We start from the raw sequence: 26,916 nt of genomic DNA on the forward strand, positions 1-26,916 counted from the left end.
CTGGAGCCGGAGCCAGGGCCATGGCGTTACCTGGTGCCCACGTGCCAGCTCTGTGCGCCGTGAGCGGTCATGGCTAACCTCCGCCCCCGCCGATGTCGAAGAAGCGAGTGTCTCCGCGTTTTACTCCGCATCCAGTCCCAGAGGTTTCCCCGCTGTGCTTTCTCTCACCCCCCTTAACCTCCCCCCTGTCATGGATTTCACGGACCCCCGTGTGTCCCCTCCTCCGATTCCCCCTCCCAAGCCGCACCACTGCCGTCTCCCGGGCGTCTTCTCAGTTTGCTGAGCCTTCGCTTCCTGGCAGTTGTCGGGGTGGCTCAAACAAACCGTCACAAGGCTTCTTCGGAGGCTGGGCCCTTTTTCTCAGACAGCCCCTTCCAGGATGTCACGCAGCCGCCGTCCCACAGTGGGGGGGCCTCTCCTGGTGGCTCTCGGCACCTCGAGGCTGCCTGCGACCAGCCCTTCTCTGCCACAGCCCGCAGCCCCCAGCTCGGGACGGCTGCGCCTGCAGGAGGCACTTGGCTGTTTCTCTGAGGTCGTGATACAGACCCTCACGGGCCCAGCTGGACTTGGTCCGGACGCCCTTTATTCCGAGGGTCCCTGGGTGGCCCGAGAAGGCCTGTCCGGCCCTCCCTGTTTCCTCCTGGTCCTGCTCGAAGGCGGCAGTGTGCTCCTGGCTCCCTGGGCTGCTCCGGCGTGTCCTTGCAGGCCGGGCCAGGCCCCGCCTTCAGCATTCCGGCCAGAAAAGCCCTTCGCTGGACCCTCCCGTTCCCCAGGGGGACCCGGGCCCGTTCTCCCTGCCGCAGCAGGTGACGGCGTTCCCAACCCCTCCACCCCGCAGAACGAAGGTCCCCCCTGCTGCACGACCCGCAGTGTCCTTGGTGCTTTTCTTCGAGCCCTTGCCAGCCCTGCACGGCTGCCCGGCGTCTGCCCGCCACCGCTTCTTCCTCCTGAGCCGGCGCTGCCCACCGTGGGTTTTTGTGGCCGCGGCACGCTCGGGCACTCCGCGGACCTGGCTGTCCCAACCGCTGTGCCCGCCGGGCGAGCCGCCTGAGGCGTTACAAGAATCCCCCCGTGCAGGAGTGGAAGAAACTGAGGCTCGGGGAACTTCCGTGACTCGTTGCAACCCACACGGTGGGGGAGGGAGCTGCGTGTGGAAAAGCGGTTTTCAAAGACCCAGGACGGTGAGCGAAGGAGCAGCACGGCAGTAGATGGGTCGTTACCCACGGAAGGGTCGTCTCCCAGGACTGCAAGCCGAGAGAAGTCTGGCGCGCCCCGTTCGTGAAGGGGGGCGATCGCATGGTAGGCGAGTGTTTTAGTGAGTCCGTGAACAATTCAGTGGAACGCTCTGTGCTTAAACAGTGAACCTCCGAGCCTCCTGAGATGCACTGGTGCGAACACCTCGCTCCCCACCCCCCACCCCCACCCCCTGCCTTGTGCATCCTTCCGATTCCGAGGGCTGCTAGACGCAGGTGTTCCTGGGTGCCCAGGTCCCTGCGAATGACGGCCCCCAGGCAGGAGTGTGAGCCCCAAGGCACTGAGAGGGGCAGACCCAACACCCGGAGCACCAGAGGTCTTCCTTGCTCGCAGGGCCCGTCTCCTGGAAGGATGCAAGGGCACCCGGGCCCCTCCGACTGGGGCTGAGGACAAGGAACAACGCCAACAATGTGCCCATTACACGGATTCCCGAAAGGCAGCTGGATTGGGAACCGCAGGCCTTGGCGTCAGGGACGTGTCCTCATGCTACTGGCCAGATTTGGGGTGCAGCTAAGCCTCTGGCTTGGTCAGAGCAGAATTTGCACGTGCTGCAGCAAGTGGCAGTTGGGGGTGTGTGTGCGGGGGGGGGTGGGGGGGAGCCTGGGGGTGGGGGTGGGTAGCCCGGACTCCAAGTACAGCTGTTCACAACTCACCTAATCCCCCAGGCCGGTGGGTGCTCTCCTCCCTCCGTCCCCTTCCCTCCCTCAGCCTCTGACCCCCAGATGAAGGGCTGGGGGTGCCCCAGGTGGGGTCTGCATCCACTCTGGTCCAATCCTCACTGGCCAGGGGCTGGGGAAGGTCATGGGGCCGGCCACCCCCTCTGCAGGGGCTGTGGCAGGGCGCAGGAAGGCGAGGGGACATGGCAGAGTTTTTGGAGCTGTTAGCCCTGCGGTCTGTGTCCCGGGTGCTATTGGGGATGGCAGGCAGGGGCAGGCAGTGTTGTGCTCCTGCTGGGAGTGTGTGCGGCTTCCCGCGTCACCTTCCCACCCATCCTCACTGTGGGGGGGGGGCCTTGGCTCGTGAGCCTGGAAGCGCCCCCACCCATGTGTACCCCTGGCACGCTCCGTCACACAGTGCGCCTGCGAGGCTCATCCAAGGCCTTTCCGCCTCCCCGTCACCGTAGCCACGGGGCAAATCCCTGCTCGCTTTTTCTTTCTTTTCTTTTTTTAAAAGATTTTATTTATTTATTTTTAGAGAGGGAAGGGAGGGAGGGAGAGAGAGAGAGGAAAAAACCCATCAATGTGCAGTTGCTGGGGGTCATGGCCGGCAACCCATGCGCCCTGGCTGGGAATCGAACCTGCGACACTTTGGTTCGCAGCCTGCGCTCAATCCACTGAGCTACGCCAGTCAGGGCTTCCTGCTCGCTCTTTCTTTAAGACCACGTTTTGGCATCTCCCCAGTAAAACTCTGACACCACTTTCATCACGTTCTGCCTGTGCATAAAAGCCCCATTTACTACGGGAACTTTCTGTGAGCAGATGCCAGAGTAGAATAATTCTGCACAAGTTTTGCCTGGGTACGCACACCCCCTCGGCGGCCGTGTTATCCGCGTGGGAAAAACGCGGGCCCCTGCGCTCTGCTCTCCTGTGCGGAGGCCTGGTCCGCGCACAGTAGCGGCGCTTGCGCGGAGAGGCGCGCCGAGCTTCTCAGGTGGAACGGAAATTACCACCTGGTCCCACGCACCCACTTTACAGGTGAGTTCACCAGAGGAGTTGATGCAGTCTGCGCTTTTGATTACCGGAAAGGTAGCGGGACGGGCAAGGTGCCTTGCCTGCCGCGTCCTGCCCTGCCTTGTCCTGCCGCTAAGCCGGCGCCGGGCTCCGACCCCCGGGGCTGTGCCCGCTGCGCCACCGCCTAGCCCCGCGGCTGTTTCCTGCGCTCGCTCCTCCTCCTGTTGCCACCTGGCGGGCCCCGCCCTGCCGCAACTCCGCGGGGAAAGCAGCAGCGACGCCCTGGAACGAACCATTGGCACCTGGGGGATGGGCGTGGCGGCTGGCGCGCTGGGCAACACCCCCACGTTCGTGCAACCTGCATCCCGCTGCAGCGCAGGGACTGCGCGGACGAGCCGGGCTGAGCCCGGGCGAGCGCAGTGCAACGCGCCGGGGACGCGCCCCAACCCGGGCGGTGCGCCGTCCCGAGGGCCCGCCAGGTGCAACGCAGCCCGGTGCTGGGGGCTTGGCGCGCACCTCCGCGGGGCGGGGCCGGGGCGGGGCCTGGGGGCGGGGCCAGGCAGCCCCCGCCCCCGCCCCCGCCCCCGCGTGCCCAGCCCTCCCACTGCCGCGGGGGATTAGCGACCTGGGAGCCCGCGCCCTGCGGCCTCGCCGCACACTTTCCTGGGAGCGGCGGCCACGGAGGCACCATGAAGAAGTACTCAGGTGGGCGCTGCGTCCCGGGTGGGGAGGGGGCGGTGTGCCAGGAGGAGCCCTTCTTACCTGAGCCGCGGCGGTCGCGGCGGTCGAGGTGCCCCGGGAGCCGAGCGGGTCCGGGAGCTCCCAGCGCAGGCTTCGGCGCGGGAGGCTTTCGCGCCCGGCCAGTGGACGCAGCCTCCATCCCGGGGAGTTCGAGGGGCCCCCAGGCATTGCACCCCTCGACAGGCTTGGCGATCCCCTTGGCTCCATTGGGGGAAAGTCCGGGCGCCCGAGCGCTGTTTGACCCCTCCCCGGCCGGCCCCACTTCTAATCTTGGCCGAGGGTCCCCTGCTGCTTTCCGTCAGCCTTGCTCGCTCAGTGGGACCGCGGTGGGGGTCGCTGTGGGGGCTGCCCCTCCCCCTCGCCCCCCTCGCCCCTGCACTCTCGCTGGAATTGCCGACTTTCCAGGTGCTGCAGGTCGGGGTACTTCGGGTCCCCGTGTGTGTGTGTGTGTGTGTGTGTGTGTGTGTGTAGCGGGCGGCTGAGTGGAAGATTTTCTTGGGTTCAGCCTCCAGCTTGGAGGCGTCGGCCACAGCGCCCTCAATTAGGGCGAACTTACTCCCGCACCCAGTGGGACACCGGAAATTCTCCAAATGGGACTGTCCTGCAACACTAGGCTCCACAACCCGGTCATCTTTTGGGTCCCAAGACGCCATCCTGGGAGGCTGGTGTAGGTGTGGCCGCACACAGGTGGAAGAGGCCTGACCCCCTCTTAAGAGGTGCTCAGGGTCCCTTGGGTACACTGAAGTTCCATTTCACAGATGGGCAAACTGAGGCCACCGCCTTGCCAGCCTGTGGTTTCCCTCTGAGGATCCAGGACCCTTTGTCCTCTCAGTCATCAAATAGCAAACGGCATCTCCTTCCCTGCCCACCCTGCAAACTTGGAGTTGCTCTCCGTGATCTATTCGGACAGTACGTTTTCTGCCAGGGGCCCAAGAGTTCATTCTTATGGATAAGAGGACAGAATCGTGGAACTTGGCTGGAGTTTCGGAGGAGGCCGTCTGGGCCTTCCTCCTGCCTTTGGGCCGTGCCTCATCTCCTGCTTTCCACATTCTGGACCCGCAGCCGGTGATAAGGAATACCTGCTCTCAGGGAGGGCTTCTCAGGACTTCTGAAACACCTTTCTGGGTCAGCGGCTTCGAATTTCGACTTCATCCCTTGTCGCAAACAGCATGGCCCTTCAGACCCCTGACCGCGGCGGCTCCAGCTCAGACACGGGGGGGCATGCCGTGGGGGCTGGTGCTGAGGGGGCAGGAGGACGGGGCTTCCCAGTGGCCCAGGCTGGGGTTTGGCACTTGGCCTCCCCCCCCCCACCAGCATGCTGCAGATACTTGAGATGGTTGTGGGCATCATTGTGAGTGTGGCCACGGGCCTGCGATGGCCGTTTGCCCCCGCCCCAGGCTCCCTGCACTTCCCCTACTGCTGGGGGGTGGTCCTTGGCCCTTCCCTGGGGGGGAACTTTGAGTTGCCAGGGGGCCTCGGGAGTGGGCTTGATGTCTCCTCTCCTCTGTGCCTGCTCCCTCCCCCAGGTGAACACACACACACACACACACACACACACACACGAGGCTTTCTGCAGGGGGCGGAAGTGGAGTTTCTGGGCCGAGGCCGCACCAGCTCCTGTGTTTTCTGAAAGGGCGAGGCCCTGGGGGATGAGAGCACGCAGGGCTTGGCCGGCTTCCCGTCTGTCCCCCTCCTGGCACAGGGCCTCGGAATGCCAGGTCCCCGCGGCCGTGGGGCCTCAGGCTGGAGGGCCTCTTGGCCCCCTCCTGAGTGCCTCCAGTTCTCTCGGTGCCCCTGTCCCCGTCCGAGGAGGGACGCTTTACAGAAGGCGGACGGGCCCCTGCTGAGGGTCCGTGCCTCGGAGTGACGGAAAGTGGCGAACGGCGTGGCAACCCTGCGCTGGGAATCCAAGGACAGCCGGGAGGGCTTTTGTTTTTCGCCGGGGCGGGTGGGATCCCAGCTTCCGGGCCTAGTTACGGGCTGGAAAATGAGCTGCGTGAGTAATTGTAAGGTCCCCACCGAGCTGGTGTGGGTGCTCATGGGTCTCTGCAAAGGGGGACGTGTAAAAAGTGTCTTTGGCCGGGGGGACGCCCGGTGCCTTGGGCCTGTGCACGCTCCCTGAACACACGCTGTGTGTTGGCCACGTGCAGCCAGGGCCACGGCGTGGTCCTTGCTTGTGGGGATCGCCCACGAGGCGGCAGCTCCTAACCTCCACACCCCGTCCCCCCCGGGCAGCAGGGGTGTGGGCTGGAGGGGCGGTTTGGGGGGAGGCAGGGTTGGACTGGGCCTTGAGGCATGAGACATTTTGAGTAGCAGGGGGGAATGAAAAGAATCTTCCCAGGTGGGGACAAAGCAAAGGCCCTGGGTGGGCTCAGGACACCAGGGCAGGCTTTGCCTGGATCCTCCCCCCCCCCCCCCCCGCCTGTGGCTCCCACTGGGAAGAGCTGGTAGTGGCCATCAGCGGGCCGTGCGGCCCAGGTCCTGGGGGCTCCTGGGGTTCGGTTTTAAGTGGGCACCTCCTGGCTGTGGGGGGAGGCGTTTGTCTCCTGCATCTGCCTCAGCTGGTAAGGGACCACGCTGGCGGGCTGTGGGGATCGGATGGGCCAGTACACAGGAGGCTGAGGGAGGCCGGCTCCATAACCCCATGGCTGCCATTGTCCTCACCCTCAGCAGCGGCCGGAAGGATGTGGGGGCCCTGTGCCACCCCCTTTTGTCAGGATGCCCAGGAGCTGCTGGCGCCCTTCCCACACCTGAGCCTGTTTGGGGGGGGCCAGGAGTATGGCTGGCCTCTCCCCGGCTCCTTGGGGCAGGAGCAGGCTGCAGGCCCCGCCCCTCTGGTTCTCTGGCATTCTCAGTTTGGGGCTTCTCGTCACGTGTGCTGGGTCACGCAAAGTTTGCCCTTCAGTGTCTCTGACTCCCCTGGGAGTCCCTGGTGGCACGAGGGGGTGCTTAACTGGGGCCGGAGAGCCGCAGAAAAGGGGGCGGGGGTGGGTCTGTGTGTGCACATGAGAATTACGCTGAGATCTTTTGTGGCTTTCAGGAGATTCCCAGAGGGGTACCTGGCCCATCAAAGGGGTACCTGGCTTACCAAAGGTCACAGGGCTCTGTGCTGGGGTGACCCCTCCAGGGGCCAGGGCAGGGCCGGAGGCTGCACCCAGGGGACAGGGATGATGCCCCTGCTCCCCACCTCCCCCACCAGCGCTGCAGGCGCTGACTTCTGGGAAGGCAGAGGAACTTCCCCAGTGAGCCACCCCCCCAGGGCGTGGAGGCGGGGCTGCTTCCTCTTCTCTGCCCCCCTCTCCTCCGCCCCCACCCACGCCCCTCCACGCTGCCTCTTGTCCTCGCATGTCCGAGCCTGCTTGCTCCGGCTCATGCAGGGGACCTGGGTGGAGAGGAAGAGCCACCTCGCGCAGCCAGTCCGGGCTCTACTGGACGCATGCCCAGGGCCACTCGCCCTTACGGACCCCTGAGCTGCCCCCCTCCCATTCTGGGAGAGCTGGCTGAGCCCGGGGCGGGGAGCCTGTCCTCTCCTCAGCCTGTTGCAGAGCTGGGGGGCACTCTCAGGCCGCCCCCCCCCCCCGCCCACCCCAGACCGCAGCCACCTGCCCACCAGCCCTCCCCAGCTTGCCCAGAGGGGGTCCGAGAACTGGGTGCCATCACCTTACCGTGTACCTGCGCCTGAGGCACCCCACATTCTCCCCAGAACCCCCCGTGTGTGCAAGCCAGCGCCGGTGCAGAGGGGACATGGGATGGCCACTCAGGAGCAGCGGTCGGGCGTGCATGTCCAGGTGCAAGTCCGAGGACATCTCCCCCGAGGACCAGGGGCCCTGGTAGCAGGAAGAGACACGTCCCTTCTCCCGCCCACTGTCTCCGTGTGCTGCCAGGCGCCCGTGGGTGGGACCCTGGGGCTGGACTTTGCTTCCTGCTGTTTGCCCAGGGGCAGCGTTGCATGGGCCCTGCCGTTTGCTTAAGATGTACTTGATAGGGAAGGTTCGGCACGCAGGGCAGCATGCAGGGCCCAGCGTGGGGCCCGAGGAGCGCCCGTTCCTGGGTGGGTCTGGTGAGTGGCCTCGGGGGAGGGGAGGGCTGCGGAGAGAGGCCCTGGGCCTTGAGGAGCGAGAGCGTTTGGGCGGGGAAGGAGGCGACAGGCCCGGGTTCCTCTGCCTCTGCTTGTCGGAGGGATGGCCTTGGAACGCCCACGGCCTGGGTGTGGCCGGGGGATTTACGAGGCATCCGTGGGTACAAGTGGTGAGTCGGAGCCCTCTGGGGACCACCATGGGGCACACGGGGTCACAGCCCCCGCCCTGCCGGGAATGGGTCGGCTGGAGTGACCTTGGCTGCCAGAAGGCGGCTGGCCCAGAAGCACAGACAGAGGGGAGTCTGTCCTGCCGGGCACAGGGCCCCGGGGAGCAGGGAGGGTACCAGGGTCAGACCTGGGACCCTGGGGCCCACAGACTTAGCCGCTGCAGCCCTGCGGGGCGGGGGGCCTGGCCAGGTGCCGGGCCCCTTCCTGCACCTGGCTGCCGTCAGCACAGCACAGCCCAGGAGGACGGCGCGGCCTTGGGCCCGCGGGGCTGAGGGTGGCTCGTTCCCAGCCCCGCTCCTCTCCGCCTTATCTCTGGCCCCGCCCAGGGCCCGGGTCTGTTTGCAGTCAGGGTGAAGGGGGCATCGAGCCGTGGCCGGCACAGGGATGGCTCCCAGGCGTCCCGCCGCCGGTGGCCTCTTGGAAGCTGTGCAACAACCGAGCTTTGTTCTGGGCCTCATCTGACCTGGTTCTCCGAAGCGTGACCGCCGGGAGCCTCCTCCGGGACGGGAGAAGGGGCGGCGGCGGCAGGCGGAGTAAGCCGATGGGTTGCGAGGGGCCCGGCTGCCTGCCCGTGTGGCAGGCATGCAAGTCTCCGGTCATCCTCCCGGGGACGCTGGCCCGAGGCCTCCAGCGGCCCTTGGCTTTGGGGGAGAGGAGGGGCGCATGGCCCCTCCGACCTGCCTGCGTGGGCCCAGCTCCCCAAGGGCCCCTGGAAGCGCTGGGTGGGGGGACGAGGGCCAAGAAGGCCGCTGTCTCACTCACCCCATGGAGCTGTTCTTTCCCCATGATGGGTGGTGGGGGCGGGGGGGTGGCATTGCCCTCTTCCTGGCTCCTGGGCAGGCCTTGCTCCTCCCCCGCCAGCCTGAGAGGTGGGCAGGGGAGCCTGGGCTGTGGCTGGGACCCTCTGGGCCCCACCCCAAGGCTGCATCTGGGAGCCGGGGGGGCCGGCCATGGCAGCCGCGCTGGGACCACTTGTCCTGGCCGGACCAGGCGTGTTGGGGCAGCCGCCGCCAAAGCACTAGCAGCTGTGAGTGTCTGCCCAGGTTCAAGGTGGCTCGTGGCAAGCGGGGTTACCGGGAAGGGCTGGGCGGAGGCGAGCTGGCCGGTTGCCTCTGGGCTTGTCCGTCAGGCGCATCCGACCTGAGTCCCAGGGTTCTCACGGCCTCCCCGTGGACTGGGTCCCCCCCATTTCCACCAGGATCAGATCCCAGCCCCCGGCCCACGGCTCCCAGCGGGGGAATAGCTCTCCTGTAACCGGAACCGCGGGGAAGTGGGTTAAATTCAAACCCTGCTGTCTCCCGGGCCCCGGGCTGGCCAACCTGGAGGGACTTGGGGGACGGTCCTGTGGGCACAGATGACCCAGGGCGGACACCGCGGGGACGCTGGGTGGCAGAGGGCACCCACCAGTGGCGGTGGCGGCAGCGGCAGCGTGGGCTGCAGTGGCGGAGGTGGTGGGCTCCTTCTCAGTGTTGGCGTCCAGCTGCCCCCCGCGCTGGGGGCCCCAGGTGTGGCCAACCCTCCGCTCGGGGGGGGGGGAGTGAGTCACCCCGGACGCGGGTGCCAGCCTGGTAGCTGGGGGTGGGCACTGCCGCTGCCAGATCTTTGCTTTACTTTTTTTTTTTTAAGGAAAGCTTCCCAAAATACACTGTGCGCCTCTTCCACCCCATTTGCCTTTATTTTTGCTGCCCATCTGGTTTGCGGCTCACAGCCCAGCGGCGTGAGCAGGAGATCGAGGGGGAACCCCCCCCCCCGCCCGCCCTGGGGTTCTCGGGCGGCTGCCAGCCTCCCCCCGGCCCCTGTCCGCACACGAAGGTCTGTGACACATGTTCCGAGTTGCCGTTCCCTCTGGAAATCGTTTTTCATCCTGTTCCGTGGGTTATAACTCGAATGGCCCTTCAGAGTGGCTGTTCTTTAATTTACTTCTCTGACCTCTTACCGGTGCTCTTGACCGGCCTGCTTGACCTTGGCCCTCTTCCTGGGTGCCGTGGCCCCGTGCCCCTGAGTGGAGGCTGCTGCACGGCCGACGTGACGACAGCCCTGCTCTCCGCGGCGGGGCACGGGCTGCTTGGGCGCTGGGCCTGTCTCCAGGTAGCTAATCCAATGCAACAGTGCTCATGGCGACGGCCTTTCCCAGCGGCCCTGGAACTGCCCCAGACCCAGCCGAGCGTTCCGCTACGGCGTTTTCGGAAGCGGTTTAATGAACAGAACGTGCCATTTGCCCGGTTCTCCTGCCACTCCTCGCCACGGAGATGCCCCAGGGTGCCCCGGTCCTTGCAAACATCAGGGCCCCCCCCCCCCGCCCCCAGCCTGCGTGCGGCTCCTCTCTCCGACAGGCGTGCAGGGCCGGGCGCCCTGCCCAGCCTCTCCTGCCCTCGATCTCTTCCTTGGCCCCTAAGAGGAGGTGTCCCCTAGGAGGAGTCTCTGCTTCCTTCACGGGGCCGGCATGGGTCCCCTGGTCGCCCCAGGGGACCGGCCACCTCTGCTGGTGGCAATCACGGGTCCTGCTGCCTGGGTGGGTCCCTCTGGAACCCGCAGGCCCCACAGGCCCGTCGGTGGTGCTGTGTCAGCACCCCCCCCCCCCGTGGTCACCCTCTGCTTTCTCTTCCCATCTTCCCAGTCAGCCCCCCCACCCCCCGGCGCCTCTCTGCCCTCCGTCCCTGACCCCCCTGCCTCTCCCTGTGGCACGTGTTTGTGCTGTAACCCGACAGCCACCTGAAGGCTGAGTGACGCACCTTGTCGACCTCGGTGACCGGGGCCGTCCCAGACGGACGCAGCCTTTCCTCCTGTCCCTGCCTCACGGCCTCCCGCTCCTTTCTGCTGCAGTCAGCAGCCCCCCGTGGCTCACCGTGTTCCCCGCCGCCCATGGGCCTGCGCACCCACGGCCCTTCCCCGCGAGCCTGCTCATCCTCCTCACGGGTGGGGCTTATTCATGGGGCGTGGGTCGGGTCCGTCCCGGAAACACCAGTGGAGGGTCCAGAACTCAGGACCTACGTGGGGGGAGGTGTCACCCAGAGGAACACGGGAACACGGAGGAGGCCCAGGGGCAGAGCCGGGGAGGGGCCTACGCGACTCTTGACAGGTGTGAGCCGATTGCTTGTTCTGCACGAGAAAAGGCATAACAGCGAAGTATACTTTTTAAAAAATCCTCACCCAAGGACATGCTTACTGGTTTTAGAGAGAGGAGGAGGGAGGGAGAGAAACATGGACGTGAGAGAGAAACGTTGGCTGGTTGGTTGCCTCTCATACCTGCCCTGTCCAGGAACTGAACCGACAGCCCAGGCATGTTCCCTGACGGGGAATTGAACCTGTGACCTTTCGGTGTGGGGGACGGTGCTCAGCCCACTCAGCCCCACCAGCCAGGGCCAAATACCCACTTTGAACAGGAGCCCAATATCATAAGCATCACCCAGTCCAGAAAAATACCACTCTTTTTTAATAACCAACCATCCATCCTACCTGCAAAGTCACTCCTTTCCTGCACCTCCGGCTGCAGGCTCTTGGGTGGCTTCTCCATCCCGTGGCGCTCTAAGACCATTTTCTTTTGGGGCAATGGAATGTTAATTCATCTTTCTGGTTGATCAACGTTTATTTTCTATTTTTGGTAGTTGGGGTGCATGAAAGAGTGTGACTTCCGACGGGGTGTGTGGGAGTGTGGCGCTGTCTGCCCCAAAGGCGTGAGAATTCTGATAAACTGTGGGATTCCCATCAAGAAAGGCGCAGAAAAGCACGGGGTGATTGTAGCCGCATGCGACGCATCATTGCCGTTATTTCTGACCAGAGATACTTTGTGTTTGTGGTCGACGTGGAAGAGAATTGGATTCTCGGCTTACAGGTTTATGTCTGTAAAAAACAGAACAAGCCCTGGCTGGCGTAGCTCAGTGGATTGAGCGCGGGCTGAGAACCAAAGCATTGCAGGTTCGATTCCCAGTCAGGGCACGTGCCTGGGTTGCAGGCCACGGCCCCCAGCAACCGCACATTGATGTTTCTCTCTCTCTCTCTCTTTCTCCCTCCCTTCCCTCTCTAAAAATAAACAAATAAAATCTTTAAAAAAAGAGAGAATGTAACAGATGGGAATGGTTTCCCGTGGCGCAGCTTCTGGCCCCACCCATTTCAAACCTTGCTCCCCATCCCCTGCCCCACCCCCTGCACTGCCCTGGTTTTCAGGACAAGTTCATGTCTGACCCCTTCTGAGTCTGCGTGGTAGACAGATTCGGATCCGTGGGGGGACGGGGTGTCATTCCTGGACTTCCACACTGGGGTGGCCGGCAGTCATGTGACTGCACGGAAGTGACCGTGAATGACACAAATGTCACCCAATGGAGTCCCTTTCCCACTCGACTGCCCCTTAGCTGGGGCACCCAGGTGCCAGCCACACTTCCGGTGGCACCTGGTCTGGGGGAGCTCAGAGCAGAGCAGGAACCCTAACTGACTGCAGTGAGAATATTTCCCTTTTGCAGATGTTGCAAAAATGTTGGACCATTTGACTGTGTGGCTAGCCAGGGCCCTTCCTCTCAGCTCCTTGAGAGGCCGCCTGCCAGCCGAGGGCCCTGGGGCTCCGGGCCCCTGGACGTCCAGGAGGCAGCCTGGGGGGGGGGGGAAGGGGAGCCAGTCCCACAGGGTCAGAGGGTCAGAGGGGGGAGTCCTGTTCCTGGAGTCCAAGGACCAGAGTCACGTGATGGGAGCCCGGGCACAGGTGAGCCTGCCGGGGCGGGAGGAGCCACAGGGACGGAAGAGACAGGACTCGCTGCCGGTGGAACCTTCCAAGGCCGAGAGCGGGGAAGGGCCGGCTGGTTCTGCCCCTGCCCCGCCGCCCCCACCTTTGTCTCCTGCGGAGCCTCCCGTTGGCTGAACCCAGCTCTATACCTGCAGACGGCGGGGGGGGGGGGGGGGGGCCTGGACACCTCGGCCTGCAGACCTCCGCCCTTCTGCCAGCCTGGGAGGGCCGAGGAACGGAGGGGTGTCCTTGCCCTTGAACTGCACCCGTCGTTTACCTGAAATGCAGGTTTAACTGAGAGTCTCGTGTGTCAGGGGGACCCGGAGTCCAGGTGCCCAGCCGGTGACCCTTCGAGGAAGGGGCTCCGTGGGTCCTCGCTCAGCACCCGTGTCCCGTGTGGGACTTGGCCACCCGGTGGTGCTGCACCTGCTGTCTGCTCCCCGACCCGTGGGCCGGAACCAGAGCCCGCCCCTCACTGGGCTGTGGGCGCCCCCAGCGGAGTTGGGGGCAGTCCCTGCCCCTCGGACAGAGTCAGATGCTCCGGAAGGATTCCCAAGAGCCTGCATCCTGCAGGAGAGACTCGGAACTCGCCCGAGACACAGGAAGAGCTGGAGGGGGGTGTGCAGCCCACTCTCCTTCCCCCCACACACAGAGCCCTCTCCCAGGATGCGGCACTGCCCCAGCCTCCGCCGGCTCCCGGCCCTGCCGCTGGGCCCCGACCCCAACCCCAGCCTGAACCCTGACAGAGGCCACAGGTGCCGCTGTGCCAGAGCCAGCAGCCCCCGCTTCTGGTTGGCTCTTTGCATGAGGCCATGGCTTCTCACGAGGGCTGGTGGGCTGGAAGCAAGCCCTCCGCCTGGCGGAGAGGCAGGCAGGTCGGGGCAGGTGGCAGGGAAGGGGCGAGGAGCCCCAGCTTGAGGCCCGGGACGGTGCTGAACCCCAGCCCACTGCAGTGTCTAGTCTGTTGCAGGGGGAGCTCCTTCGTGCGGCGAAAGAATCCTCACTTTGTGGGTGAACGGGTTGCAGTTCCTGGCATCCACAGCCCTGTCGTCTGCCAGCCGTGGGGGTGGGGGTGGGGACAGGTGGCCCTGCACTGGGGGCTGGGAATTTGGGGCATCCCCGGGGAGGGGGAGGGTCTGTCTCTGCCCCCCTGGTGCGCACCTCCCCGGGGAGCAAAGGCCAAGGGCAGAGAGTGGAGGCGGGAGGAGGCTTATCTCCTTATCTCGGGTTCCTCTGCAGATAAGCGTGGAATTTCACTCCCCACCTGAAACCCTTGACTTTGATCCAGCCCTTCACAGCTTCTGTGGAAGGAGGGGGGTGAAGGGGTGTGTGCTGGGGCCCGCCAGGCATCCTGGGCCCGGAGGGGAAGGGGCAGGTGGAGAGAGGCGGGTCCTGAGGGGCTGCCTCACGAGTTTCAAGAAAAAAGCTGGGGACGAGCCTTTGCCAGAGGGAGGGGATGTGTGCACAGGGGTGTCTCAGGGCCTGCTCCCCGCGGGGCCCCCTCGGGGACAGTGGGGACGTGTCGAGGACAGGAAGCACTGCCCGGCCCCTCTCATTGTCGGTGCGGAGCAACCTGCTGTGTGTGCGTATCTGTGTCACCCTCCCCTAGGGACGGCCGCTTCCTGCCCTGCCCCCTCCTCGGGTTCGGATGTCCGGGGGCCCGTGTGCGACGCCAGAGGGGCTGTGCACAGTGGTCGTGAGTGTTGACAGGCTCTGGGGCCCCGTGAGAGCAGGGGCCTGGGCGGCAACACAGCAGCCCCAGCGGGCCCGAGGGCCTGCTCCGTGTGTCCGGGCCGCGGGGCCCTCCCAACCTGCCCCTCACCGGGCTCCGTCCCAAACCCCTGGTTGAAAGAGGCAAAAATAAAAGGCCTTCACAGCTACCGAATCCTTCTCTCTCCTGACCTGGGTCCCCAAGGTATATATGCACAGGGACAACCCGTGTCACAGGCCGGCGTGTGCCAGGACATGTGGGCCAGCTCCTGTCTGCTGTGCCTGGGGGGGCTGTGCCTGGGGGGGTGCTGTCCCTAGGGGGGCTGTACCTGGGGGGGCTGCGCCTGGGGGGGTCTATACCTGGGGGGGCTGTACCTGGAGGGACTATACCTGGGGCTGCTGTACCTGGTGGGGCTGTGCCTGGTAGGGCTGTGCCTGGGGGGCCTGTGCCTGGGGGGGTTGTACCTGCTTTAACTGTCCCCCGGGGGGGGGCGGTGCTGTGCCTGGGGGGGCAGGGAGGGCGCCAGGCAGTGTGCCCGGAAGAGGGCTCCTCCACTGGGCTGCGGGCGGCCGCGCCCTCCGAGTGCTGGGTGTGCAAGGCCGATACTCCTTTCCAGGGAGCCCCGGGGTCTCCTTCTTCTCTTGAGGACCAGGGGGCCCCACCATGCCTGGGTCTCTTTCCCGCGTTTGAGTGCGGCCTTTCCCTCCAGCCTGGGACGCGGGCCAGCCGCGAGTCCCGGCGTTAATGCCTCCCTTGTCCTTCGCTCCACGTCGTCTCAAGTGGGTTTTGATCTCATGGCCCCGACACATCACACGTCACAGAACGGCTCTGCCCTGGCCCAGGCGAGCCGGCACCAGGCTTGGAGCTCCCGGGGCGGGCGGGTCTGCGGGGCCCGGGGTTCTGAGCTCCCCGTGCCCTGACTGTTCCCTCTAGACCTGGGACACCGCCTCCCGCTCCCCCTGCCCTCAACCCCCCTCAACCCCCTCACCCTCCTCTGCTGGCCGCCAGCTCTCGGATTCCCCTCTGCTCGCTGGGTGGGTACGGGGGGGGGGGGGGAGGCTTGGAAGTGCTGGCGGTCTCCCTTGGGGCGGCAGTGCCCCCGCCGTCCCGTGCTGGGGGCCCTGCTCGGAGCGCACGTTTTGTGAGATGCGTCAGCGCAGGCGGCCCCGCTGTTCATTCCTGCTCACTGGTCCCGGCCCCACAGGGCTGGCTTGGTGGCTGGTGCGTACGGGTAGCAACAATGCTACTGAAAACTAATTCATTAACAATGACGATGAGGTCATCTTTTGAGTGTGTTCTTTTTGTGCCGGGCACTGTGCTCAGTGCCTGCAGCGCATGTCACCGGCGGCGTAGGCAGCCTCCGGCCCGTCCTGCAGACGGGGAAGCCGAGGTGCAGGGAGGGGAGGCCGGCCGCCAGGCCCGTGGCCAGCGCCCGCCGAGGTCTGGGATCGAACGCCGGTTGTCTGCCCCCAGACCCTCCTGCCGCCCCGGCCCCTCAGAACTCCAGCACTTCGGTCTGGGGTGACGCCAGGCAGCCCAGTTTCAGGTCACCGCCTCTCCTCCCGAATGTGTTTCATTTTAAAAGCACATAAAAAGAACACAATTCTGCCCTGGCTGGCGTAGCTCAGTGGATTGAGCGCGGGCTGCAAACCAGGCATCGTAGGTTCGATTCCCAGCCAGGGCACATGCCTGGGTTGCAGGCCATGGCTCCCAGCAACCGCACATTGATGTTTCCCTCTCTCTCATTCTCCCTCCCTTCCCTCTCTAAAAATAAAAATAAAATAAAATAAATTAAAAAAACAAACGGGGGAGGGTTGGGTGGGTGGGCTGGAATGGGAGTAGGGGGGAGAAAACTATACTTGAACAATGATTAAAATTAAAAAACAAACAAACAAACAAACCACAATTCTCAGCTGGACCAGCAGATCCCTTAGAGGGATGTCCCCCAGGAGGCTTTTCCAGCCGCCTCTGCCCCAGGCTGGGACCCGGACACAGGCCTGCATCGCCCGGTCTGGGGACTGGGGACGACATCTCCATGACCCTCAGCCCAGGACCCTCAGGGCTGGGCGTGTGTTAGGGTGCGGCCACCCGGGCCACGCCCCTCCTCCTTCGTTAGCGGGGAGCATGCCCTCCGTCCGCTCTGTGCCTGGGGTCCCCTGGGACCAGCTGTGTGTTTTGGGAAACTGGGAAATCAACAGTGTGAATAGAAGAAGAACTCACCCCAGGGAAACTGGAGAGATGGAAGCTATAGGCCTCACGTCCATCGCCCCGCCGGGTTTGGGAAGACGGGAGCCCAGCTGGTTCCCCGGGGATCGATCGGGGGAGGGGTGGGGAGGGGTGGGGCGTGCGAGTGACCTGAACAGATGCTCCTCATCCTCGCCAGTGTCCAGAAGCCCCGGGGGAGGGGGCCGCCGCCAAGTGTCAGTCAGCTGGCCGAGCCACCCCTCATGGGGTGCTGTTTCCGTACTGGGGTCTCCGCACTCAGCTGCTGGCCCCTGGTGCCCCTCCTCGCCCGGACAGCTGACCTCTGGGTAGCTCAGGGTGTGAGTGTGAGTGTGGGGACAGCGATGAGGGTAGTTCTCACGGGTCATTCACGCCGCGCAGCTCCCACTGAGGTGCTAGGGGCGGGTCACAGCCCTGTGGACGTGAGGCCCGCTGGGGCGGGATGCCCAGGCCCACTGCTCTGGCCTCTCAGCGGCTTCAGGACCAGCGCTGACCTCTCTCTTTCAGGCCTGGGGCAGCCCCCAGGCCCCGTCAGTTACTCTGGGCAGCCCTGTTGGGGTCTTAGGGGGGCCAGCTGTTCATCCCGGGAGCAGGGTGCTAGCCCCTCCCACCCCTGCAGGCCTGTGGCTGTGGCCCGGCCTCTGCCCGGACCTCCGACAGGGATGGGGTTTTCATCGCCTGGCCGTGAGCAGACACGGCCCCCTCAGCGTCGGGGGCCCACCCGGGCTCGGCCGCTGATATCTCTGCCGTGTGCGGTCCCTGCATCCGCCGGGGTTCTCCGGAGAGCAGAGCCAGGAGAAAAACCGATACAGAGGTTTATTACTATTAGGTTAAAGGGGGGTAGCTCATATGATGATGCAGGTGAGGAGTCCTGCCGCCTGCCGTGCTGTTCGCGTCCTCAGTGGGCCGGGAGAGGCCCACCCACCTCGGGGGTGACAGCGTGCTTCATTCCGTCTGCTGAGTCACGTGCTAAGCTCCCCCAGAAACACACTCTCGCAGACGCACCTGAGAAAATGTTACCTGACACCCAGTCCCTGTGGTCCGGTCAGGTTGACACGCCCGGTGGCTGGAGGAGGGCTGGGGGGCTTCTGAGCCTCGCTCCCCCATCTGTGAAACGGGGGTGGCGGCACCTGCCCCCGGGGGCTGTCGGGTGGAGTGAGCGGGAACACGGACGTGAAGCCCGTGGAAGGCCCTGGGCCTCGGCCGGGGGACGTGGTTGTGCCTGCACAGGGTCCCCCTGGGTCCTGCTGGCTGCTCCGTGGCAGGCTGCTCAGCCCCTGCCGAGGGCTCTAGAACCTGTGGACTCATGGCTGGCTGCCTTCCGTCGGTCCCAGTTTAGGGTCGGGCTGTGGAATGAACGAATGAGCCAGTGAATGAGTGAATGAATGACTGTCCCGAGAGCCCCTCTGGAGGACCTCGGGGAGAAGCCGGGACCTCTGACCCCCACGTGCTGGCTGGCGTCAGGAGGCGGAGCTGCAGCTGCTGTTGGTGCCGCCCCCTCCCCCCCCCAAGCCCCTGGCTCTTCTCCTCCCACGTGTCTCGCTGTCCGAGTGACAGGCCTCCGCTGGGCCCGCCTGGGCATCCCTGCCGCTCTCTGCAGGACGGCCCGGTTGTCCAGGCGGCCCAGCCCTGGCACGGAGAGCCCAGCCTGGCAGGGACGCGGCAGCCACCTGCCGCCCCTGTCCTGGCACCTCTCCGGTGTGCTTGGCTGAGCACCTTGGCAAATCCCTTCACGTCGGGGCTTGCCGGCCGTAAGCCTCTCCAGGGATGATGGGGCGCGGGCTGAGGGGTGTGTGCGGGGAGGGCGCCAGGCCGCGTGAGGCCGGGCTAACCTGGGCTCTGTTCTTGTTCCCTCCGGGGAGTGGGGAGGGGACAGCTCGTCCTGCCCTGTTCCACCTCCCACCCCCCTCACCCGCCGCCCTGAGTTGCAGACCCCACCCCAGGGGTGGGAAGTAGGTGGGCAAGGTCGCACCAGGGGGCTGCCCGAGTGCCCCCTCCTCTCCCCACCCTGCAGCCCCCGTGGCCTGGCGCACCGGAGCCAACCCCACATGTTGCAGTTTGATGACCTTGGGGTTTAGTCTGGCCTCAGCCCCTCACGGCTGTGCGGCTGCAGACAAGCGACTCAGCCCCACAGAGCCTCAGCTCCCCGCTCTGCGGGGTGGGGATGGGGCGCTCGGTGGGGAAGTGTGTGTGAAGGCTCTGGCCCGGCGCCCGGCCAGCTGCCGGAGGGTGGTGGCTGTCACCGCAGGTGGCTGCTGGGTCCAGGTGTTACCTCAGGGAACTGGGACCTCTGGAGCCCTGGTAGGATCGGGGTGAGGGTTTGCCCGGTGGTGGGAGCCGCCTCCCAGAGGCCTCTAACCTTTGCCCTCTGCCTTTGTCCTTAGGGGTCACGCGGACGTCCAGCGGTCGCCTCCGGAAGCTTGGTGACTCGACTGGCCCAGGTACGTGGCTGGTTCAGCCTTGACCCCCTTTGTTTGTCTGGGGCAGGTGTTACACCTCCCTGCTCGGAAAGGACCCTCCCAACCTCGGGGCCCAGCCCGGGCAGGCAGGGCATGGAGGGGTTCCAGGGCCCTGCCACTGGCCCCTTGGCCCTGGGCTGAGTGTGCTCAGCTTCTTCACACCAGGCCCCTGGCGGGACCTCTGTGACCAGCCCAGGAGCCCGCCCTGGTCTGGGCCGTCATGCCCGGCAGCCGGGCCTGGGGCCTGTGCTCCTGCTGGTGGCCTCTTCTCCCAGCACATCGGGGCCCAGAGACACAGGGACTTGCCTCCCCCCCCCCCCCAGGACCCAGCACACTCCCCAGGGACAGCAGAAGTGTGCTGAGGACCTCCTGGGTGCCAGGCAGGCCCCAGTGACAGAATGGGCAGTGGCCATCCTAGAGGAGGGGACGTGCCCCTGGGCCCACCTCCTGCCTGCTGGCCACCCAGCCCTGTCCGGGCCACTGTCTGTGACATGGCAACAGTCCACGCCTGTCCTGTCCAGTGTGGTGGCCGCTGCCCGAACGCGACTGTGGAGCACCCGACGTGCGTGTTGTTGAGTTCATTTCGTTTGCTCGTTGATTTGCGTACAATTATCTGATTTATTTTATTTTATTTTTTTAGAGAGGGAAGGGAGGGAGAAAGAGAGAGAGAGAGAGACATCAATGTGCTATTGCTGGGGGCCGTGGCCTGCAACCCAGGCATGTGCCCTGGCTGGGAATCGAACCTGCGACACTTTGGTTCGCAGCCCGCGCTCAATCCACTGAGCTACGCCAGCCAGGGCTGAATTATCTGATTTATTTTTAATGAACACGTGGCTAATGGCTGTGACCTCTGACAGCTCCCGGCCGTGCTGGCTTCCCGGGACCCCGAAGTTCCGGACTCAGTGGTCCTGAGCTCGCCCCCACGGCCAGCGAGGACCTCTCCCCGTGTCTGTCCTGCACAAGCGACACCCACTGGTGGGCAGGGCACCCCCAGACCCGTGGGGTGGCCGAGGGGCAGCACTGGGCAGGAAGTGGGGGTGGGGTGACACGCGGTGGCATGCGTCGTGCGGGCTCTGATGTCCACGCCTACGTGTGTGCGGCCCCCTCGGGTGCCAGACGGGGCCGGGTGTGGGGACAGCCAGGCCGGTGCATGATTCACAGGGTGCTTAAGCAGGATCCCTGCCCCGCTCTCGGACGCGTCGGGCCGCTAACCACTGGCCTTCCCAGCTGCTGCTGTGCGTCTGGGAGCTTTCCCCTGGGGCCGGTCGCCTCTGAAACCGTCTCCCCTAGGGGCCGGGCCTGGGCTGCCTCCCAGTGATGGGCTGGGGAGAGGCCCGGCGCTTGGGGGGGTGACGTGTCCGGGGGCTGGCGCCTGGGGCTGGCTGAGTGGACGCGGCCTCCTCAGGCCTCTGCCCTGTGCCCAGCGAGGCCGGTGCTGCCCTGTCAGCACTTGGCCGCCGCGACCACGGTCCCGCTTGGAAGCCTAACGCGTAATTTGCTGCAGCCTGGGGCTGGCGATCTGGGTTTCGCGTGGGATCGCCTGCTGACACACGGAATCTTCTCCCCGGGGCGGGGGAGGGGGGGCCCTGTGGGCTTGGCCTAGACACCCTTTCCTGTCCTTCCCGGCCCCCGTCTCAAACCCCTGCCTCCTGTCAGCTAAGACCCGGTCCGTGGCAGGGTTCTCAGCCCCCTTCCCTCTGACCCTCGACCCTCAGGAAGGGGGCTCGTCCGTCACACACAGCCCCCCCCACCCCCCTCCGTCACAGTCGGGCTCCCGGGGGGCCATGTGCAGGAGCAGGCCAGGGGCGGCTGTTTCCAGCATGACCCGCTGTCCCTCCGCCCAAACCACACCCATGCCACCCTTTTAACAAGCTCCCTCATTTTCTGCCTCCTTAAAAAAAAAAAAGGAATTGTTAGACATACACAAATATAAAGAATAAAATGCAACCCCTGTGCCCCACCGCGTGCTGCTTTAGAAATCAGTGCTACGGGTGCAGCCCGAGCCCCCCGGGGGGCCTTTTCCGTGCCCCCTGCTCAGGGCGAGGGGACCTTGAGGCTGTGTTCAGAACAGGTCCCCGGGGGCGCGCTGCCGGTGCTGTGTGTTGGAGGCGACGGAGAGGCTCATCCCGAGCCCGACGGGCACAGTGCATCGTGGGTCAGGGACGTCTGCTTCGTCCCACGGTGGGGGACTTGGAGATGTACCCGCGTGGATCCCCGTGCCTCTGCTTAGCCCGCCGGCGAGGGCCCCGCGGTGTGGGGCAGCAGAGTTAGCCGCCCACCGGGCTGCGCTGGGGGGGTTGTCCCACGGGAGGTGCCTCCGTTCCGACGCCCCTGGGAACTTTCTCACATGCACTTCTCTGGGCGGATCCCGGGGCCCCTCCCGGCCCCCGCTCTGCACACTCGCCGCTTCCTGGGTCCGGAGCAGCCACCCTGGGCGGCTGCCACCCGGACCGCAGCCTCCGGCCAACCTTTGCCCCGGTTCCCAGGCACCGTCTGCTTCCTCACCTCCCCGCCGCCCGGCCCTGGGGCTGGCCCGTCCCCGGAGGCTCCTCCCCCTGCCCTGACATCCGGGGTGCTGCCGGGGCTTGCTTTCCTCCTCCAGATACCCCGGGGGCTTCCTCCCCAGTCCCACCTCATTCCTTCCTTAGCGGGGTGAACCGTGTCTCCCCCTCAAATCCGTGCTCACTCAGAACCACAGAGAGTGGCCTGTTTGTGGCAATAGGTCTTGGACAGGCGTGGTGAGGGAAGGATCTTGAGACGCTGGAGATCAGGTGGGCCCTCAGCCCCGTGGCTGGGGACCCTCGTGAGAAGAGGGGAGACCCTCAGCCATGTGATGGCAGAGGTGGGACGGGGGTGGGGGAGGCACAGCCGAGAGGCACCCGAGGGCAGCCCCCGACGCGGGGAGAATCGAGCAAGGACTTCCCCCAGACCCCCTGTCCCCCGGATTTTGGATGTCTGCCCCCAGAACTGTGGGAGAAGCGATTTCTGTTGCTTTAAGCCACTCCGTGAAGGAGTTCCGTGTCGGGTGGCCAGGTGCCCCGAGTCCGGCCACAAGGGCGCGCCGCGTGCCGAGGAGCTGGTCCAGGGGGAGGCGGCCAGGGGCTTGGGGCTGCCCGTGGGCCTTGTCCCCGGGGCTCCTTGCTTTCTCTGCCGTCCACGGACACCCGTGCCTTCGTTTTCCTCACGTCTCAGCCTCGCGTCCACACAGGGCCTCCAGCAAGGAGTCTTCGTGTAGTCCTGGACCTCTGGCCTCCCCCAGGCTTCCCCAGGTGGACGGGTTGCCAAGATCTTAGTAACTCACTGTCCTCCCCCCAACACAGCCCTGCCGGGCGCTGCCCGTGGTCTTGGCTAAACCTTGGTCAGGCCTCTGGTGTCCCTCCCCCACCATCCCTCCCCACCATGCAGTGGGCATTTGCCGGTCCCGCCCGGGGGCCAGAGACAGGGCGATGGCTCCGTGCAGGTGATCACTCACGGCAGACGGGGCCGTGGGGGCGGCCTGCGCCTGAGTCTTAGCCTGTCCCCCTTCCTCTGCTTCCGGTGCTGCCCCTCAGCACCAGGGGCTTTGTGCCCCTCAGCACCTCGAACAACATGCGTCTCAGCACCTGCTCCAGCTGCTCCCCCGGCTGTTGGGCCCCGGGCTCCGTGCAGCCGCTTGGTCACTGGGCCGGTGGCCAGCAGTGCGGCCGGTGTCCGTGCAGGCGCCGGGGGCTCGGGCTCCCAGACCTCCCTGTCTCACGCTACCGGCACGCGGGGCGGCTGGGGACCCAGGCTCTGGGCTGCAGGAATGGCGGGTGGGGGGGGTGTTGGTGAGCTTGTCCAAAGTGAGAAGGACACCAGGCAAGGCCTGAGTGACCACCCAGCCTCCCGCCTGGGAGGGTGAGGGGCCTGGAGGCTGATACGGGAAGTTAGAGAGCAAAGGTCTGGGAACCCCTGGGGACGAAGGGGCCCAGGTCAGAGACCGGGGATGTCACTTCAAGACCGTCCAGGACCCGAGGGCCCGGATCTTTGCAAGTTCCGAGGACAGTGCCCGCATCGCTCCGCAGACCAATGACGCCGTCTTGCTGCTGGTGACGTCAGAGCCAAGGACGAGACGGGGCTGGCCGGGTGCCAGCCTGTGGAGAGTGACGCCAGGGGGCTCTGAAAGGTCACCGATGACTCCAGTATCGCTGGCTGCAGCTGGAGACAGAGGCCGAGGCCCTGGGGAGGGGCTGCTCTTCGTAAGGAACCGTGGGGACGAAGCAAAGGGTCTCCGGAGCCAGACTGCCGACACCGGGTGGACCGTGGGGCTGGCTGCCCCCAAATCTCAGGCCCTCTCGGGGTGTCTGGGCCCAGCAGAAGCAAGAAGAGCTAGACCCATGCCAGGCCTGGCAGACGGAGGAGCGCCCCACGGCGGCTACCTTACAGACCCCCGAGACTGGAGCCGCCGCCGCGATGACACAGACGCGCACACGCTCCGGTGCTTGGAGAGCGGCCTGGGGGAGGTGCAGGCGCGCTGTGCCTGGCGGGCAGAGCCGCTCAGCGGGGTCCTGCGGCTCTGGGGTCGGAGCCGGCCCAGCCCCGGGTGGAGGGGCAGCACCAGGCCCTGGAGCACAGGCCCTGCCGGACATCAAGGTCAAGCTGGAGGCCCAGACCACCACCGCCCACCACCGCCTGCCGGGAGAAGGGGAGGACTTCCATCTTGGCAATGCCCCCTGGCCAACAGCCACCCCACACCGTCCCCCCAGAAGCCCGCCACCCGCAGGCCTGTGGACGGCGAGGTGGGGTCTGAGGTCCCTGACACCAACATTCAGAGGCATTAAGGCAGCAGAAGCAGGGGGGTGGGGTGGGGGGTGGGACAGGAGGCTGAGAAAAAGCCCAGAGATCAAAACAACAAAAAAGCACCCTAGGGTCCTTTCTAAACTCAAAGGCCGTGTTCACGGCGCTCCCAGCCTGGCGTGGACTCGGCCACTCGGGCTGTCGGCCCTGCGCCCTCTGTCCCCGCTCCTGGTGCCCACCTACCCACCTGTGGGTCGCAGCCCCCCGCTTCCTCACCACTGGAGGCTCTCTCCCCCTGGGGTCCCGTGGGCCCCAGCGGCTGGCTCCCCGCAGCAGCCTGGCCTGGGGCATTTCCACGTCTCCCCGCACGGGCCTGGGCTCCGCGGTGGCGCACAGCAGGCGGGAAGCGAGTGTTACGGAGCTGAACTCAGTAGGAGGAGTCTGGGGGAGTCGGCCAAAGGCCAGTTTAAATAGAAATATCCGCCTTCCTTCGCCTCGACTGAAGCGTGGCCCCCCTTGTTGTGTGCCCACTGGGAGGAGATTTATGGAGAACAGGACGTCTTTGAGGTGGAGGAGAAGGGGAGGAGAAGGGGGGGCGAACCCCCGGGCTGGGCAGCGGGTTTACGTGTAATTATTTAACACAAAGTTAGGACTCGGTTCCTCAGCGGCACCGGGCACGGGGCTGGCACGCAGCAGCCCTGTGCGGCCGCCCCTTTGGGGCTGGTGGACACAGAGAACATGGACGAGTTGCAGGAATCTCTGCTGGGCGGCCCTGGCCCGCGTGACCTGCGCACACGGGGCCCTGGGGTTCTCCGCTCACCCGGCGAGTGTGGGCCATCCGAGCTGGCAGAATGTCGGGCCCCCGGCGGGGAGCGAAAGGGCAGCTCTTGGTGGAGTTTCCAGTATTCTGGGGGACAGTTCATACTCAGGGACCCTGGGGCAGACTCGACCAAGGTCCCGGGCTCCACGCTGCCAGCTGCCCCGGCCCTGCTGCAGCCCCTGCAGCCCGGGACGGATGGCTGAGCGTGAGGCCGCTGGCGGCGGAGCCTGCCCGCCCGCCCGCCTGCAGGGGCTGCTTCTCTCTGGCCTCTCGGCTTCCTTCCACCCCGACCTGGAAGCACTCCCAGGGCAGCAGGCCGGCCCAGGCCGTGCCCACCAGTCCCCCCTGCCGCCGGCCCCGGGCCAAGACTGGCCGGGCTGTATTTATTTAGGAACCGCCGAACCTTGCGGCACAGTAAAAAGTGGAGAGAAGATTCCGGAGAGGAATGCAGCCGGCCCCAGGCCCAGAATCCTTCCTGCCCTGGGGAGGCTGCCGTCGGCCAGGCTGGGGCCAGCCAGGAGGGTCTCGGCCAGCCGCCCGCCCGCCCTGCTGGCAGGTAGGGGTAGCCGTGGCCACGGGAGGTCAACGGGAGGGGTTGGGTGGAGGTCTATTTTTAGCTCAGGGAAGCAAGCCACAGCGGTCGAGTCTTTTAAAGCGGAGGTTGCCTGGGAGCGGGCGGGGCGGGGTGGCAGAAAGTATGAGCCCAGAGACTCGGAAAGTGTCCTTTCAGCTGTCCCCCCGCCCCCAACCCCGCCACCGCCTCCTCAGGGCCCCTCCCCAGAATGTGCACCAGAAGTGAGGCCACAGCCCGCCTGCCACCCCTTCTGTCCTGACGCCCTGCCCGAGGAAGAATCACCCGGGTGCCCGCTCCTTTCCTCCCAGCCTGGCGGTGGGACCTCAGGGCACCCCTGTCCCCTCCCGGCCTGGTGCAGGGCGGGGGAGGAGCAGATGTGCTTTGTGGGAGGGGCCAGAGCAGCGTCCCCGCAGACAAAGCGGTCTGCACTCTGTGGGGCTGGCAGCGCGCAGGTCTGTGAGGCGAAGGATGGAGACACCACCTGAAGGACTGTCCAGGGAGGGCTGCCGGGTAGGCGTGCCCGCTCCGGGGTGCAGACAGGCCAGGCCGGGGCTCTCTGGCCAGCACACGCAGCTTCCGGAAGCCGTGGCCTGGGGTCGGGGTGGGGGTGGGGCCTGCATCCTGGGGCAGAAGTGGGGGTTCGACCTGGGGCGGGCTGGGGGAAGGAGGGCCAGCCCCGCGCTGGGCCTGCTCAGTGGTTTGCTGTGCCGGCTGTGCGGGCCAGTCTGAGGCAGGGAGACGGCTGTGTGGGGCCCAGGCTCCGTCAGTGCGGTCTGGGAGCAGGGGGCCATGCAGGGATCCCACTCTGGGGAAGGGGGGCCGGCCTGGCCTGGCGAGTTGCCCCCTGAGCAAGGAGGCAGGGACTCAGACAGGGGGGCCGGCGGGCTGCTCCCTCCTCCCGCTGCCCGGCCTCACCCCACCTCTGCGCGGGCCTCTGAGCTGGCTTGTGACTCACTCGGGCCTCATCCAAGCCCACTGGCGTTGCCAGGTTTTTGGTTTTGAATTATCTCCCGCTCGGGCCAGCATGCTTGGGTTTTTAGGCATGGCGGGGGAACGGACCTGGAGCCAAACTATTGCTGGGGAACGCCGAGGGCCAGGGCTGTGCTCAGCAGCTGCGCCGGCCACAGCCCCGAGTCAACAGCGCGCTCAGCTGGCGCCTGCAGGAGGCGGCGGCCGGGGTGCCTGCGCCCACCACGGCCCCCCGCCCTCCGGCCCGGCCCACCAGCTGGCTTGGGTCTGTGGCACCAGGGGCGCTCCTGGTCCAGCTGCCGCCCTGGGACGGGTGCCGGAGAGAGAGCCCCACGGGCATTAAAGGGGTCTCTGGGTAGGTGTTCTGTAGTATCTAAACGTAACCCAATGAACATGTGCCATATCTATAATCAGAAAAAAACAACAAGGAAGGCTTTTCTTTTCAAAGTCGAAAAGGAGATTAAATAAACCGAAATGGGACCACGGTGCCCCCTGCTCTCATTCAACAACTGCCGGTGGTTGGTGTCGTGTTCTGTTCTAGAAGGAAGGAGTCTCGGCGGAATGAGTGGGTGTCCCGGGGCAGCTGTAACACGTCCCCACACGCCGGGCGCCGAGAGCTGCGAAGGAGACGGGTTCTCTCGCGGTGCCAGGGGCTGGAGCCCGCGAGGGCGGAGCGGCAGGACCTGCTGCCCCCAGAGGCCCCCAGAGACTCTGCCCCCG

At 65.7% G+C, this 26,916-nt stretch overlaps 1 protein-coding gene across 1 annotated transcript in view; it reads left to right on the plus strand.

Moving 5' to 3' along the window:
• The first annotated feature begins 3,509 nt into the window (after positions 1 to 3,509).
• The window catches only part of SEPTIN9 (septin 9), a 128,220-nt gene continuing 104,813 nt past the window's right edge, over positions 3,510 to 26,916 (plus strand). The window contains exons 1-2 of the mRNA XM_036034196.1: positions 3,510 to 3,629; positions 19,004 to 19,060. Coding sequence (XP_035890089.1) covers positions 3,614 to 3,629; positions 19,004 to 19,060 — 73 coding nt within the window. The 5' untranslated portion in view covers positions 3,510 to 3,613. The remainder of the gene's footprint in view (positions 3,630 to 19,003; positions 19,061 to 26,916) is intronic.

The sequence above is a fragment of the Phyllostomus discolor genome, chromosome 8 (assembly GCF_004126475.2).
Source record: "Phyllostomus discolor isolate MPI-MPIP mPhyDis1 chromosome 8, mPhyDis1.pri.v3, whole genome shotgun sequence".
Lineage (NCBI taxonomy): Eukaryota > Metazoa > Chordata > Mammalia > Chiroptera > Phyllostomidae > Phyllostomus > Phyllostomus discolor.